This window comes from Mesoplodon bidens (genome assembly GCF_964165515.1).
Source record: "Mesoplodon bidens genome assembly, chromosome: 3".
Lineage (NCBI taxonomy): Eukaryota > Metazoa > Chordata > Mammalia > Artiodactyla > Ziphiidae > Mesoplodon > Mesoplodon bidens.
In genome coordinates, this window is record NC_138178.1 from 90,936,959 (window position 1) to 90,954,676 (window position 17,718).

The 17,718-nt window shown below is 38.7% G+C and overlaps 1 protein-coding gene across 1 annotated transcript in view; it reads right to left on the reverse strand.

Annotated features, from left to right (window-relative positions):
- Window positions 1-221: 221 nt before the first annotated feature.
- TRIM69 (tripartite motif containing 69) overlaps window positions 222-17,718 on the reverse strand; it is a 53,084-nt gene continuing 35,587 nt past the window's right edge. Inside the window, exons 2-7 of the mRNA XM_081229025.1 lie at window positions 14,587-15,063; window positions 13,644-13,739; window positions 11,090-11,323; window positions 10,288-10,310; window positions 10,081-10,205; window positions 222-798 (exon numbers count right to left, since the gene is read on the reverse strand). Of these exons, the coding sequence (XP_081085151.1) occupies window positions 257-798; window positions 10,081-10,205; window positions 10,288-10,310; window positions 11,090-11,323; window positions 13,644-13,739; window positions 14,587-14,961 (1,395 nt within the window). The 5' untranslated portion in view covers window positions 14,962-15,063 and the 3' untranslated portion in view covers window positions 222-256. The remainder of the gene's footprint in view (window positions 799-10,080; window positions 10,206-10,287; window positions 10,311-11,089; window positions 11,324-13,643; window positions 13,740-14,586; window positions 15,064-17,718) is intronic.

Here is a 17,718-nt window from a genome sequence, read left to right on the forward strand (position 1 = left end):
GCTCCAGTTATAATAGGATGATGATCATGCTCATGAGAATGGCTCCTGTGTCACAGTAGACCCCAGAGAGTTAGAACGACAGCTTGAAAAGCTCCAGTGAAATCCACTTAGAACAGTGAGAACAGAATTCAATTTGTGAATCCTCTTTTCATTATTCCAGAGTTCCCCATAAATTGGGAAGAGAAACCAGTGAGACTGGTAAACTATTTCAATACCTCTTTAATAATGCTCTGAATTTATACAATAGTATGACAGATTACTGTGGATGTAAGATATGCAATGGTTCTTTATTCTCTCCACCATCATTAAGGCAAGGGCAGAAGTAGGGATAAACTTTCTCCGTGAAGGTGCTACTGAAGGTGTAAATGTGGGTCATAGTTTTAGCATTGTAGAAGGATACCTGCCCTCCCTCATAATCCAGGTATATGCCCACCTTGTTGAGGTTGTTAGTCAGTTTCATACTACAGGAAGGCAAATCCAGAGCCTTTAGATCAGTTTGGTTCCTTAGTCTTAAAAGCCAGAATCCTTGCTCAGGAGTTAGAGGACAGCTGCCCTTCCGAAGGATGGATTCTCTGACGACTCCAACTGTCCATTTTGTCTTCTTTGCTACTTCTACTTCCCAGTACCACCTTCCAGATGTGAAGCCTTTTGAGCCCAGCACAGCCACACTTGAGTCAAACCTCTCTGGATCATCAGGCATTACCTGCTTAATGTCACCATGCCACACACTGGTTCGGTTTTTGGAGAGCACTAGATTTGGGTGAGCAGTTTTAGGGTCCAGAGTTAATGGAGATAGGCCTAGTAAGAAAATAAAAGAAAGCAGGGCATGGGGGAAAAGGGATGAATGCAGGTTCCCATAGATAGTATTTACATAGACACCAGTGCTTTATCTCCCCATGCCATATACTCTTAGACAGGCAGGTAATTACTTATATACTTTATATTGTTTTGATATCCATGTGGCTATATTCTAGACATTTTTATATTTGTGGTAAAAATCAGACATTACTCTGAAGCAATTATTATACTTAATAAAAAATGCAAATAAGATAAATCTGTACTAATAAATATAAGAAAATACAAATGCTGAAAGGGTAAAGATTAGGTAAGTGGGTCCTAGGAAAGCTTTCTAAGGGCAATAAGCATTTTAGTTTTGATGTAACATCTATGAGATGTATCAGGATGCTTTGGGTAAAAAAAGGCAAAATAGGAATGAGTTAAAAACAGTAGCTTGCATGAGAGAGAAGATAAGGGCTTGCCCGTTAGAAGCAGGTGAGACTGAGCTAACTGGCACAGAATTTAGAGGACAATGGTGATAAGTTTACATTTGGTTTAATAGACACTGGAACTTTTGAGGTCTGGAATGGTTGATGCCATTGATAATCAGAATGTGGTTCACAAACTGTAATTGCCAGTCTGTGACAGGATAGTACAGAATTGAGAGTAAGCTCTTAGAAACTTTCATAGAATTCTGACAGTAATTTTGTCAGTTGATTTTGTTAAAAAACTGGGCTTGCACTTTGTAATCTTTGTTATTTTAATTCCACTTTTTCAAGTAATTAATTTATATCGTATTCTACAAACATATCAGTTTTAAAAACTGGTCCTTTATCACAGGTAATTTGACAAGTATTGGTTTAGACAAATCAATGGGCAGCAGTATAAAAAAGAATTTCTAAATAAAGAGAGATTGGAAGCATATCAGCAAGAAGGTGACACAAATTCTAGATGTGAGATAATTGAACCTTGGCACAAAATTTGATACAGGAAACACAAAAACTATTGTATGTTCACATCATGGACACAGATACAAATATGCATACATTTGTTGTTAATGGATTTACTTATACTTGGAAGGAAGATCAATCCAGTCTGTCTCTCTCTTCTCAGAAAAGCCTGAATCTTTTCCATCATCCCAAGGATTTTTTCTTTCTAACAAGAGGTTTGAAGAATCCTGAAAATTTCCCATATAGGCTGAATCTTCTCTCTCACACAGATCCTCATCCACTTTGGGTTGTTACTTTTTCCAGTGTGAGAACTAGGATTTCTTTGGAGGTATCATAAAGAATTCCTGCCAGCCTTTTAAGAACCACAGTCTGCTCTCATCACCAAACCTCTGACACCTCCAGCTAGCTCAGCCGGCCTTGGCTTTGAGGATTCCTAGGAGTCAGCTTTGCATCCCCGCTTTTCTTCTTATGCCATGTTCAATCCAACAGTAAGTTCTGTCAGCTCCACATTTAAAATATATTTTGAGCCTACTCAGAATATATAGACAGATAACTTCCACAAATACCACTGGCTTCAAACTACTGCAATAGCTTTTTAACTGTTCTGTTTCCACTCTTGCCTGTCTGCAGCCTATTCTGCCCATAACACGAATGAGATCATCCAGTTCTACTCAAAATGCTCTTATGCTTCCCATCACCCAAGGTAAAATCCAGAGTCCTCACAGAGCAAACAAGACATACATGATTTACCCACTTCTCTGACCTCATTTCCCACCACTTACCACCCCCTCGCCCCATTTAGTTTGATCCAACCACCTTTGCCTTTTGGCTGTTCCTTGAACATACTAAGCTCATTCCTACTTCAGAGACTTTACACTTTCTTTCCTTGTCCCTGAACACTCTTTCCCCATATGTTCACTCCTTCACATCATTCAGGCCTTTATTCATGCAAGTTCAATAAAATGTTAATGATAGAATCTAGGTAGGTGTAGGAGTGTTCATTGTAAAAGTCTTTAAACTTTTCAGTATGTTTAGAAATGTCCACAGTAAAACATAGGGAGAGGGGACTGTTTGCTCAGAGAGGTTTTCTCTGGCCATTCTATCTAAAATAGCATGTTCATCTGTCTATCACTGTTTGTACTCTTATCCTGCTTTATTTTCTCTCATGAATAATTATTTACTGAGTATACCATACTTTGTTTTCTTCACAGTAGTTATCACTATGTGAAATTATTTACTTGTTCATTGTCTCTTCCACTGGAGTGTAGTCTCTAGAAGGGCAGGGACCATATCTGTTTTGTTTCCTCATATATCTTCAAAATTTGGAACTGTTCCTAGGTATTCAAGTAACTATTTGTTAAACAAATAAACGAACTTCAATTAGAGTTCCATTTGAAACCTTGACACTAATTAATTTCACCATGCTTCATACTCCTGTTATCCTTGGTATAAACGCCCAGAATGTAGACTCCTCTGATGATTTATTCTCTACTGTACTTTTATCCCCACTCTTCTGTTCTTTACCTCCTCTGCCTTCACCCATCCTTCCACTGTTCCCACCCAACCCTTTCCACTCTGCCCTTTAGAACTACCTCCCTAATTATCTCTCTTGCATCCTCAGTTTACAGAATTCTCTCATCACCTCCTTAATTTAACATAAATCTGGCTGGTTCTTCCAAAAAGCAAACTAACTAAAAACCAGCTCCCAGAAGTTCATGAGACTATTCATTTTCTAAATTCAGATGCCAGAGATCAGGTTGCCACCACTGCTACTTCCAGACCCCTACTCTACTCCTCATCCTCATGTAAAAACTTCACTCTTCATTTGAGACTCTTGTCATTCCATTTCATATTTCCTTCTATCTCTATTTGATGCTATTATGTACAAAGTTCCTGGTTATACCCCCTGCACTTTGGGTTAACCTTACTTCTCTACCCCAAATCCAGCCCATCATCTCAAGTGATTTTACTATCTTTTAGATATAGCTACTCTTCTATTCTTGAATGTCCTTGACTTTACTGCTGGTGACTTTTGACTCCATTACATCTAAGCTGTCCATATCAATGACTATATTCTGGATCTTGTAGTCATCAGGAACTATTCATTCTCTAAAATCTTCAATTCAGGTATGCCATACTCTTTTTTTTTTTTTTTTTGCTGTACGCGGGCCTCTCACTGCTGTGGCCTCTCCCGCCGCGGACCGGACACGCAGGCCCAGTGGCCATGGCCCACGAGCCCAGCCGCTCCATGGCATGTGGGATCCTCCCAGACCGGGGCATGAACCCGCGTCCCCTCATCGGCAGGTGGACTCCCAACCACTGCACCACCAGGGAAGCCCCATACTCTTTATTTTTTGAGCTTTCTCACTCTCATCTCTCCCTACAACCATTACTTGACTTCATTAACATCTCTAGTCCCCTATCTCTCTTTATTATCTCTTTGCTTCCTGGCTTAAAATCCTTCCCTAAACAGTTAGCAGTGATAGCTTTGTTGCCAATAGCCTCAACACTTATCCTCTTATGCTATTTCTGCAGCATCTGCCATGCAACTCTCCAACCTTGGATTTATTCAGCTATTCAAATTAACACTCCAATTCCTGACCATTGCAGGAGGAAAATCACAAAATTGTGCATACAGGTACCACTACAAATTCATTATTTCCACTCTATGCTTGGCCATCAGCACTGCCCAGAACTCTTATATTTCCCAAATCAAATCCTCTCCAATTCCTCACAACAGCAATTTCAAACCTTCAACTCCCACCTCAAACCCTTATTCCACCACTTCCCTCCTCACTCCCAGGCAGAACACTTCATCTCCTGTTTCACAGAGAAGCTACAGTACATCTTATAGGAATCCCTCAATTCTTCCCACTCATACTGCAAACCCCACCCCACAGAATTGTTCACTTCTACCATCTTTATCTCTCCAGTTTCAGAGGAAACTGTGGAAAGTCAATACCTCTCTTTGCTGTAGCTCTCACTCTTCCCTACTTCCACCAATTATTCCCTTTCTTATACTGTTGATTTCTGCCTTTCTGCAGGCTACTTCCCTTCAGCATGTTTTCCATTCATACATCTTCCTTCTTAGTGAAACTTCTCAAATGAGTGATCTATTCACTTCATTACTGCCTCATTCCAAATTACTCCTGAACCCTACACAATAACTTCTACTCATTCCACTCTTTTGAAATTGGCCTTGCCAAAGTCACCAGTTGTTGTTTAAAATATCTCTTTTCCAGTCATTTTCTAAATTGATCTTCGCATTTGGCGTGAATGACCATTCCCTTCTCTTTGACAGTCTTTGTTTTAGATTCCATGTGGACTTCATTTCCTGTTTTTTCTTTTATTTCTGTTGCCAGAATTCCTCAGTCTCTTCTGAGGCTTCATTGACCTTCATCTGTTGTTATTCTCTATAACATGCTTTCTCTTTGACTGCATGTTCTCAGTTTCCTTAGGAAATCTCACTTACATGAATAGCTTCAGCTACCCACACTCTATATTGATTATTCCAGCCCTGGCTTCTCTCCTAAGCTCCAGTTAGAATAATTACCCACTTGAATATATTCACTTAGTTGTCCTGTAGGTTAACACAACATGGCCCAAACTGAACTTATCAGCACCCTCCAAAATCTGCATCTCCTGTATTTCCATCCTTGACATCACCTTTCTCTATCCCTTACCACCAGTTACTGTCCTGTATATTTCAGCTCCAGGAATTCTGTCTCCAGAATCTGTTCTTTATTTTTCCATTCCCATTCCCATGCCTCTGGCTTACATCTTAATAATGTTTCACCTAGAGGGTTGCTACAGGCTCTAACTTGGTCTTCTAGCCTTTCCTGAGGAGCAGAAACTATGTCTTTTATTTCCATATCCTTGGAGCCCAACTTAATGCTTAGCATGTAGTAGGCCCTCTAGAAGAGTGTGTTGAATGAATGAGTGAACTTTGGTGATATTTTACTAATACACACAAAACTAAAGGAAATATATTAAAATATTTTAAGTTAAACAATTCCCTACCCTGGAATACATGAAAAGCCATATTGTCATGGTTGCTTTTTCACTGCAGTGGCATAGTTAAGTACTTTCAACAAAGACCAAACAGCCCACAAAGCCTAAAGTATTTACTGTCTGACCCTTTACAGAAGTATCAGCCCCTATCCTAAAGCAACAGCCTCATTTATAAGGCAGGAAAGAAGAAAATATGAATCTGCAGAATAAGCAAAGGCCTAGAAATAAGAAGTATAAAGTATATTTTACCAGCGTTTGACCATGGTACATTATTATTAAAATAGCCGTCTATTAAATAAATCCCATTTGATTTTCTTAAATGTAAAATTATACCAAAAAGAAAAAAATCAGTTTGTGCTTTAAATGATTGCTAAAAGTGAAATTAGATTTTACAGGCAATGAATACAAGAAGAAAAACACTGTGATCCTGAGACAGCTAGAATTTGCAGGGTAGAGTAACACAGAGGAGGGAGCTGTACATAGAGTTTCAAACATCTACAAAGGGATTCCCTCAAGGCTGTGGCTGAATATTGCCACATGCGTGCAGTGAAACTCATTAAGTCCAGGGAGAAAATCTCCAGAAAGCAGTAGGCCTAATAATTTCTAGAGCTCACACAAGACTGGGAATAGTTTTCAATCCTGTCAGCCAGAATGGAAAAATGTTATAGTATGTAGAACATCAGACAGAGTACTCAGAAGGTTAATACCTTAGAAAATTGGCAAAATTAACCCTAGATTAAAGGCTGCTCTTGAACCACTCTAACAAAGCTTAAAGGCTCATCAAAGCTTAAAGTGTCAAAAGGAACAAAGTTATTTCAAATAACTTAACTAAATGCCAAAGTTAAATCCATAGAGCTTAAAGGATTACAACAAAATTCAGCAAATAGCAGTGTAAAACTGATCATGTTTGACAGCCAGAAGAGACAAATCTCCCATGCAGAATTCCAAGTAATTTATGTAGATACTCCACCCTCAAGGAGGAGGGAGCATAACTACCTACTCCTTAAGTGTGGGCTACACATAGTAACTTGCTTCCAAAGTATACAGTATGGAAAAGGGAGGAGGGAAAAACTTTACAGTGGAGAAACTTGACAAACACTACCTCAGCTAGGTGATTAAAGCCAACATCAACAGTCGTAAATTTGTTGACAGTATGTATGCTTGATATGATGTGATGAAAATGGCACTTTAACTCTGTGGTCTTCCTCTCAATAACTCATAACCCTGGTCTTATCATGAGAAAATCATCAGACAGATTGCAGTAATGTGGCATCCTACAAAATACATGACCAGTATTCCTCAAAACTGTCAAAGTCATCAAAAACATGGAAAGTCTGAGAAACTGTCACAGCCAAGAAGAGCTTAAAGAAACATGACAACTAAATGTAATGTGGAACCTTAGATGGGATCCTGGAATAGAAAAATGACATTAGGTAAAAAAATAAGGAAATCTGAAGAAACTATTGACTTTAGTTAATAGTAATGTATTAGTATTGATTCATTAATTATAAATCATGTATCACACTAAATATAAGATAATAATAATATAAACTAGGAATGAGGTATACAAGAACTCTCTGTACTATCTTTTCAATTTTTCTGTAAATCTAAAAGTATTCTAAAAAAATTAAGTCAATTAAAAATTTTTAAAAATACCAGCCATGCAAAGCAGCAGGAAAATATGACCTACAGTCTCAAGAAGCTCACGCAATAACAACATGTTAGAAATTACAATAGTGGTGGAATTAGCAAAGACATTAAAACAGCTATTATATATATCTTCCATTTGCATGAGAACGTAGACAAAACAATAACAGGGTATGGAGAGAAACTGAAGATATAAAAAGACCCAACTTTTTGAAGAAATGAAAGGTATCTGAAATGAAAAACATCATGAACAGGATTAACAGAAGATTAGACAGTGCAGGTGAAAAGATGAGAGAACTGGGCTTCCCTGGTGGCACAGTGGTTGAGAGTCCACCTGCCGATGCAGGGGACACGGGTTCGTGCCCCCGTCCAGGAAGATCCCACATGCTGCGGAACGGCTGGGCCCGTGAGCCATGGCCGCTGAGCCTGCGAGTCCGGAGCCTGTGCTTTGCGGCGGGAAAGGCCACAGCAGTGAGAGGCCCGTGTACTGCCAAAAAAAAAAAAAAAAAAAAAAAGATGAGAGAACTTGAATAGCAAGAGAAGCTATTCAAAATGAAGCACAGAAAGAAAAAAGGCTAAAAAATGCTCAACATCAATGACAAGTGAGACAATTTTAGGTGGTCTAACATATGTAAAATTAGAGTTCCAGAAGGAGAGAAGAAAAGGTGGATAGGTAAAAAAAACTCTTGAAGAAATAATAGCTGACATTTTCCCAGACTTGGTGAAAACAATAAACCCATTGATCCAAGAAACTCAATGAACCACACACTAAATAAATAAAAAGAAAACACACCAAGACCCAGCATAATCAAACTGGTGGAAACAAGTGACAAAAAAAGTAACTCTTACAAGGAGAAAAGAGATAGTACATACAGAGAAATGAATATAAAAATGATAATAGACATCTCATCAGAAACTATACAAGTGAGAAAACAATGGAGTGACTTTTTATATTAGTGAAAAGAAGTCCATTAACCCAGAATTCTATATGAGGGGATATATCTTTCAAAAAAATAAGGTAAAATAAAACTGTGGTGGTATCCAAACATTGTCAAGAGAAAACCCAATATGTAGTGAAAGATGAACAAAGTGACATAAAAATGGAGATTGATATTAAGAGAAACAAAAAGAGTCTTCTAGATCAGCGTGAACAGTACTCCATATGGATGAACCAGAAGCCGAAGGGGGGGAAAAAGAAAAGCTGAAGGCAAAGCGAAAGAAAGAAAAGGGGGAAAGCAAAGCAAAAGCAGTAAAGGCAGTGAAAGGGTTTGGCCTGGTAGACTCTTAAAAATGAAAAATGTCACATGGGATAGATCTTTGATTAGAATGTATATATTAGTTTCAGCTTCCACCAAATGAAAACTTTATTTCCATATTTTAACTTGGCCTTTTTCTATTTAAATGCAGCATAACTTCTCAAATTTGTTTTGGGAACTTTAATAAAATATCTTTTTTGATGGAGTTAAAAAAATCAAAAAGATCGACATTATCAAGTTTTAGCAAGGATTTGGAGAAACCGCGACTCTCATCCACTGGAGGTGGGAATTAAGATGGTACCACCACTTAAGAAAAAAAATGTGATAGTTTCTTATAGTTAAGCATATACCTAACATACAACCTAGCAATCCCATCACTAGATATTTACCCTAAAGAAATTAAAACACAAAGATTTGTAAACAAATGTTCAGGCAAGTTTATTCATACTAGCCATAAACTAGAAACTACCCAAATGTCCATCAGTTGGTGAATGAATAAGCAAATTGTGATGTATCCATAAAATACAGTGATTGATACATGCAACAACATAGGTGAATCTCAAAAAGCATTTTGCTAAGTGAAAAAAGCCAGACAGAAAAGACTACATAATGTATGGTTCCACTTATATGAGATTTTAGAAAAGAAAACTAAAGTGAAATAAAGTAAATCAGTGAGTGTCAGTGGCTGAGGCTAGAAGAAAAGGGTTGACTGCAAAGGGGTATGCGGGAACTTTCTGGGATGACAGAAATTTTCTATATCTTGATTTTGGAGATGTTTACATAAGTGTATATATTTGTCAAACTCATCAAATTGTACTTTACAATTGGTGAATTTTATTCTGTGTTAATTATACCTCAGTACTGTTTTTTTTCAGTGTCAGTCACCTGGAAAAACTAACAGGGATAGATTTGTGATTTTCATTAAATCAGTAACTACAAATAATAATGAGTCTATATGAAGTCTATAAAAAACTTTATTTAGAGCTTTATTTCTGTAATGATTTTTATAGATCTCTAAACATTCTCCTAAGATGAGATAACTCCATGTTATAAACATCAAGCACAAGAGGGACTGTATTCATACACACAATGAGTATGTACAGTAACCTCCTCCTCCAGGGCAGAGATGCCTCAGGGACTTACATAACTGTTTTAGAAAAACATTAAAATATTGGTTGTCACATTTGATAGAACAATCAAACAAAATCGTCGGCTGAGAAGTAATTCGGACATCAGTCTCTGTTTACCAGTACAAAGTCATAAATTCTTAGATGACGGTAAGAGAAGAAATTCAGTCATACCAAATAGCCTTCTTTTGGCTAAACTTCACCCCTCCCTCTGTCCAGACTCTAACATACTATTTAGGGCCACAGAAGACATCCCACAGATGAAACATAAAGTGGGAGCCCCAGGAACAAATAACTACTACCCACTGATACCTGGAGAGAGAGTGGACTGCATTTCCCTCCACATCATATACTGGATGGGACCTTTGAACAGGCCTGGGTTCAGCTTTCTGGAGATAAGCTCTCTGGGTGCCAGCACCCTCATTCCTTGCTCCAAGCTGCAGGGGACATAAATCATTTATTCTTAGACATCCTCCAGGGACTGAAGGAAGGGTATTAATACCACAGGGAAACACTTACCTATCCAAGAGAGGTGTGATGTCCTAGGAGAGGAAAGGAGAAATAGAAAGGTTAGATGCCTGTTCATCAGCTCCAGAAATTTCTTTGGTCATACTGGCCACCACCAGAATTTGATGGTCAAAACTGCGATCCTATGCAGATGGTCCCCATCCCATTGCCACCAACTCCTCTCATCCTCCATATGCCTTTTCTGATCTTCATCCTTCATCTATCCCAGGATAAACTGGCTTACTTTGCTCTGATTTTCTAGAGTTCCCTTTTACAGGGAACAAGAAAGAAATTAAGGTTAAGCTGTTTTTACCTACACTGCCACATAGTCTCAGGAGAAAAACACAGAAGGTATTCCAACCCCAAGGCCACTTTTCCTTACTCTGACTAATTAAGCTTCTGAGCACTGAGGTAGTAACCAATGCCACTTTAGAGGTGAAGTGTGAGGAAGCAAAAATTGACCAACAGCTTTTCAAACAGGTCAATTTATGATTGCTGAGAGCCAGTAAAAGATACAACTTTTTGGCAACATTCTTACTTTTGAGAAAGAAATAAAGCTTCAAATTTCTTTATGGAGAAATATTAAAACATGCTGGTTTTAATGGCATTTTATTATCTTCTTGTCTAGGAGTGTGAAAGTAAAGCTTTCAACTGAGTATAGGGTAAAAGCAGCCTCCTGCTTTTCTCCCAAGGAACCTTAAAAGAACTATAGCAGTTTTTTTACCCTCCTGGAGGGGAAAATCTGCTTCTACATCCTTTCCAACCCTCTTTCACCCTCTGTTGTACCCATAGTCATGTTGGTATGGAGTCTCACTTTGAGAAAGTCGAAGGAGTTCTGCTGTTCCATCCGTGCCTGGATGCTCACCAGCATCTCCCTGGCTAGGAGGCACTGTTCTTGAATGTGGCTCAGATTCAGCTCCATCTCCTCATTCAAGGCTTTCCCCTCTACTCGGAGCTCATTTAAAGCGTCCTTTTCTTTGCTGTGCAGGAACTGATGCAGCTTTAGAAACTCCAAGGAGATGTGTTGCTGCAGATGTAGCTTGTTTTCCTGGAAAACTCCATGATCATCACCATGGTAATTACTGAGATTAACACCTGGGGATGGGGGCCCACACCACTAACACTCACACAACTTGGGAAATACTATAACAGGAAAATGCATGCAAATGGCTGAGTATCAACATTCAACTGTACTAAAAGGAGCCCTTTGGGAGACTTACTCTGTCTTTCCCAGCTCATTTAATAGTTCAGCACGAAATAGTCAAAAGTCATCCTAGGTTCCTATTGCAGTACTGAGGTGGTAACCAATGCCATATTAAATAAGACCGTGGGGTTAATCAAACATTTTTAAATGAATGATAATTCCCTTTTATCCAGAAGTACAAACCAATATCTACCAAGTGATGCTGTTAGACTGGGTCCATATGAGGCTGGAAGAACTGTCCTTTTTTAAGAAATCAGAACTAGGGGAGATGCCATTCCAGCTGCCAGGACAATATAGAAGAAGCAAGAGATGGGCAATGTCTGAAGCACTGAAATTGATAACTGCTACACTGGCATCTCTTTTCTTAGGTGACCTCAACATCCTCATGAGTATGCCATCTGACATCCTGGTTTCTCAGTTCCTCATCATCATTTCTAGTGATTTTTACCTTTATCTACTGGTTCTTTTAGTCACATTGAGGATTTTATCATCCCCAGCAATTGTACCATCTCTAAAATTACTTTTTATGCTCAGTTACTCAGGTACCCCTATTGCAACAATTATTGGGTCTCATTGAAACTTCCTGTTCATTGACCCCTTCATTTCCATTCATCAACTTCTCTCTCTTCATGTCCCCTATTATCCAGCTTACATTCTATGGTCAGTCATTATAATTGCACTCTTAAAATAGTCTTAACTCTCACTGTCCTCTAGGTCAGACTTTTCCATTTTTCCTTTTACCTAGTTCACCACTATCTCTCAGTCTTATTTGTTGGTTCTGTCTCCTCTGACCAAGCTCTAAATATTAGATTACTTGGTATTCTTCCCTGGGCTCTTTCCCCCTCTCATTCTACACTCTCTTTCTAGGTAATAGCCTCTCCTTTCACAACTTTAAATACAGTCTATATGCTGACTTCTTATTTTCATCCTAGAGCAACTTCTGCGCTCCAGATTCCTATACCCAACTGTCTATTTGATACCATCACTCGCCTCTCACATCTAATCAATCCCCACATGCAGGTAATTTTTATTTCCAAAGCATATGCTGAAGCTATTTATTTCTTTTGATCTCTACTGCCTTGTTCTAGTCCAAGCCATCATCATTCTCTGGGATCACTGCCGCAGCCCTCTGCTAACCATTATCCTTGTCATTGTCTTTCTCCAATCCATACTCCACACAGCCACCAGAATGATGCTTTCAAAATGAGATGAAGCCATGTCCTATTTAAACCCTTTCATGACTTCTCATTATTCACAGGATGAAGTTCAAAATTCCTAACATTATCTACAAGGGCCTACATGATTGGCCCCACATCTGCCTTTTCAGTCTCATCTTGCTTACCATGATCCAGCTTAATTGGCCTTCTCTCTGTTTAACATAGCAGCTAACTTCCTGTCTCAGAACTTTTCCATACGCTCTTTCCTCTTCACAGGACATTTTCCAGGCAATTTCCTTCATATTCACCTCACCCAGTTCACTTGACTAAGGATAACACTTATCCTTTCAATTCTCAATTTTTAATAAGTGGCTTCTTCAAAGAACACCCAGTCTAGATTAGGTTCTCCATTTATATGCTCTAATATATCCTATATTTTCATTTATAGTAGTTACCACAGTTGTTGTTTTATTGTTATTGGTGGGATTGTTTAACATCTGTCTCCCACCATGGTAGGAATATAGTATCTAGTATAATACCTGACCCACTCAATAAATATTTGTTGAATGAATGAATGTTGACTGTAACAGCTGAACTAGGAACTCTTAAAACAAGAACAAGATTCTCTTGAGACATCATTTCCATCTATCCTTCTTCTTTCCCTCATTGTACATATTTCTTCTTCCAGATGCCAAATGCCAGAGAAGACACCCCTCTACAGAATAATTAATGAAGAAACAGAACTCCCAGTTTATTCCCCCAACCTAGGAACTGATTTGCCAAGTCTCTAACCATTAAGCTCCTGTGAAGTTGAAAGTATAAGCAATAGTTTTATTTAGTTTTAGGGAAGCTAGGAAAGATCAAATCAGATGAGAAAAGACAGAAATCTGAGAGACCTTGGTTCAAAGGTGCGTGGTATGTAAAGGTACCTTTCCACCCACATAGCTGAAGTTACAAGGAGGGTATATTCTGGTTGTATCTCATAACCCCTCTACCCTGTTCCTCACCTTGTGAGCAGCAATAGCATCTTTCTGCATGTTCCTCAGGGACTGAAGTTCCTTCAGGGTTGCCTCCAGTTGACCCTGATGGATGGTAAGCTCCTTCTGGGAATACCATGTTGAATTAACACAAGGTAATTGAGAGATAAAGGGCCATAAGGGACATCTCCCCCAAAGCCCCAGGGTGTCAGGGGAAAAAAAAGCAAGCTCTTGTTACAAAAGTCTCCTTTACCCTGTATCGTAATTCCTGTCTCTTCCAAAAATTGTGAAGAAAATTACAAGCAGCAGAAAAACTTAGTTTTATCTTCTTATTAGCTAACTTCAGGGGTTTGAAGAAGATAACAGAGCTCTATATATTTTCTACTCTAGTTACACTGTTCTCACTATCTATACTTTTACTTGCATTGTTCTCACTTAAAACACTCATTTCTACCTTCTGCCCATCCAAATTCAAATAATTTTCCAGTTCAAGCTTTCTTTCACCATGCCTCCCCTGACTATTTCAGTTTTCTCTAATCTCCTCTGAAATTCTAAACATTTGTGAATTACAAATGTGACAAAAATTTAGCTCACAACAGTAGACTATCTTATATTGCTTTGGTTGTTTTATTCATTTTAAACTTGACTAAATTTCAAGACTTTTATAACAAAAGCAGTATCTTATATGTCCTTATTCTGTACAGTGTCTAGTAGAATGCTGTCGTGGCAGGGTTTGGGTAAATATTTGATTGACTGAGGGAGTAGACGAGAGCTCCTTCACTGCTTTCCTATAATTGGCAACTATAGAAAAAGAACTTTGCAAGATATGTTGTATTTTCTGGGCACTCTGAGCTTTCTAGTAATCATCTGAATAAAGGGGTGGTATTGGAAGAGAGAAGAAGTCCAACAAAAGATTTTTCCCAGCCTTCCTAAGGAATTGCTCAAGATTGCTCAAAACCCAGGGCTCACCCACCGTGAAGAAACGGACAGCATCAGAGATCTGCAGGAATTCTTTAGACTGCCCCACAGACAATCGAACATCTTTGCATTGAAAGCATATCAGTTTCCTGTCTGGCTTACTGAACAGTTTCAGGTTCTCTCCATGCTCTGGGCACTGTGGATGGCCCTTGAGTAGGGGTAGCTTCTTCATCTTCTCTACCAGCTTCTCCAGTACAAGGTTAAATGTACAGTTGCTGTATTGACATAGCATCTTACACTCAGGACAGAATGTTTCTTTTGCTTGCTGCTTCCAAAAGTTTTGGATACAAGACTGACAGAAGTTGTGGCCACAGCTTAGCATCAGTGGATCACGAAACCAATCATTACACAGTGGACAGTGTAACTCCATAGTAATATCTTGTATCTGCACTTTAGAGGGTATCTGGGTGATGAAATCATTCACTTCAACGTAGTTGTCTGGGTCAGTGTTGACGGAGGAGTTGAAAGATACCTTTGGAAAAGAACAGCTAAAATGAGTTTCTCTTTCTTATTGCCCATTTCAGCATTCCAGGATAGTGGGCTCTGTTCCTAAAGGAGCTGAGAATTGGTGCAGTCAGAGTAAAAGCACCATAATCTTTTCTTTGAAAGTGATCAATAAATTCATTGTTATCTAACATCATAGTTTATTACTACTCCCAACATTATTAAACTTTAATAGAGAACCAAGGCAGAAGAAGAAAGAGTACTCAGTCAAAGAAATGTATTTTGTTGTACATCGCTTCTTCCACCCACTTTCTCTATGTATCAGCTGAAAGTTTTACTTCCAACTTCTGTTCTACTAGTTATTCCCTTTTTGTTTTGTTTTGTTTTCTGGAAGTCATATGCAAAGAATTGGAAGATCAGTCAGATTCCTCAGTCAGTGGCATAATATCACCAACCATAATATCATCCAGGCCCTCCACCCATCCTTTTTAAAAAACACATTACAGAAATAACATTTATACAGAAAAATGCAGAATCATAAGTGTACAGCTCAATAACTTTTCACAAAATGAACACATCTATGTGATCATCACCCCAATCAAGAAACATTTTCAGCATCCCAGAAGCTCCCCATATGCCTGCTTCAAGTCACTATCCCTCATCAAGGTTGACCCCCATCCTGACTTCCAACACTATACATTAGTTTTGCCTGTTTTTGAATTTTATATAAATGCAGCCATGCAATATATACTCTTTTGTTGTTGGCTTCTTTGGTCAACATTATATTTGTGAGATTTATTCATATTGTTCTATATAATTGTGGTCCATTCATCCTCATTGCTGTATAGTATCCATTGTGTAAATATACCATAATTTATTTCTCCATTCTACTGTTGATAGACTTTTAGGTAATTACCAGTGTCGAGCTATTATAAATAGTGTTGCTAAGAACATTCCTGCTCATGTTCTTTGGTGAAAAAATGTTATATACAGACATACCTTGGAGATGTTGCAGGTTGGGTTCCATACCACCACAATAAAGTGAATATCACAGTAAAGTGAGTAACACAAAATTTTTGGTTTTCCAGTGCATATAAAAGTTATTACTGTAGTCTTTTACATGTGCAATAACATGATGTCTAAAAAATGTACATACCTTAATTAAAAATACTATATGGCTAAAATACGCTAACCATCATCTGAGCCTTCAGTGAGTGATAATCTTTTTGCTAGTGGAGAGTCTTGCCTTGATGTTGACAGCTGATCAGGGTGGTGGTTGCTGAAGGCTGGGGTGGCTATGGCAGTTTCTTAGAATAAGACAACAATGAAGTTTTCTGCATCGATTGACCCTTTCATTAATGATTTCTCTTTAGCATGCAATGCTGTTTGATAACATTTTACCCACAGTAGAACTTCTTTCAAAATTAGAATCAGGGCTTCCCTGGTGGCACAGTGGTTGAGAGTCTGCCTGCCGATGCAGGGGACACGGGTTCGTGCCCCGGTCCGGGAAGATCCCACATGCTGGGGAGCGGCTGGGCCCGTGAGCCGTAGCCGCTGAGCCTGCGCGTCCGGACTGTGTGCTCCGCAACGGGAGAGGCCACAACAGTGAGAGGCCCGCGTACCGGAAAAATAAATAAATAAATAAAATTAAAAAATTAGAATCAATCCTCTCAAACCTTGCTACTACTTTGTCAACTAATTTTATGTAATATTCTAAACCCTTTGTTGTCATATCAACACTCTTTACAGCATCTTCACCAGGAGTAGGTTTTATCTCAGGAAACCACTTTTTTCCTCATCCATAACAAGCAACTCTTCATCTATTAAAGTTTAATCATGAGATTGCAGCAATTCAGTCACATCTTCAGGCTCCACTTCCGATTCTAGTTCTCTTGCTGTTTCCACCACATCTGCAGGTACTTGCTCCACTGAAGTTTTGAAACCCTCAAAGTCATCCATGCAGGTTGGAATCAACTTCTTCCGAACTCCTGTGTATGTTAATATTTTGACCTCTTCCCACGAATCATGAATGTTTTTAGTGGCATCTAGAATGGTGAATCCTTTCCAGAAGGCTTTCAATCTACTTTGCCCAGATCCATCAGAGGAATCACCATCTAAGGCAGCTATAGCCTTACAAAATGTATTTCTTATATGGTAAGACTTGAAAGTCGAAATTACTCCTTGATCCACGGGCTGCAGAATGGATGTCATGTTAGCAGGCATGAAAACAGCATGAATCTCATTGTACATCTCGGTCAGAGTTGAGTGATCAGATGAATTGTCAATGATATTTTGAAAGGAATCTTTCTGAGCAGTAGGTCTCAACAGTGGACTTAAAATACTCAGTAAACCATGTTGTCAACAGATGTGTTTTATCTACATTGAGAATCTGTTGTTTAGTGTAGTCACCTTCACCAATGATCTTAGCTAGATCTTATGGATAACTTGCTGCATCTTCTGCATCAGCACTTGCTACTTCACCTTGAATTTTATGTTATGGAGATGGTTCCTTAAACCTCATGAATCAGCTTCAGCTAGATTCAAACTTTTCTTCTGCAGCTTCCTCACCTCTCTAAGCCTTCATAGGAAGAGAATTAGGGCCTTGCTCTAGATTAGGCTTTGACTTAAGGGAACATTGTGGCTGGTTTGATCTTCTATCCAGAGCACTAAAGCTTTCTCCATT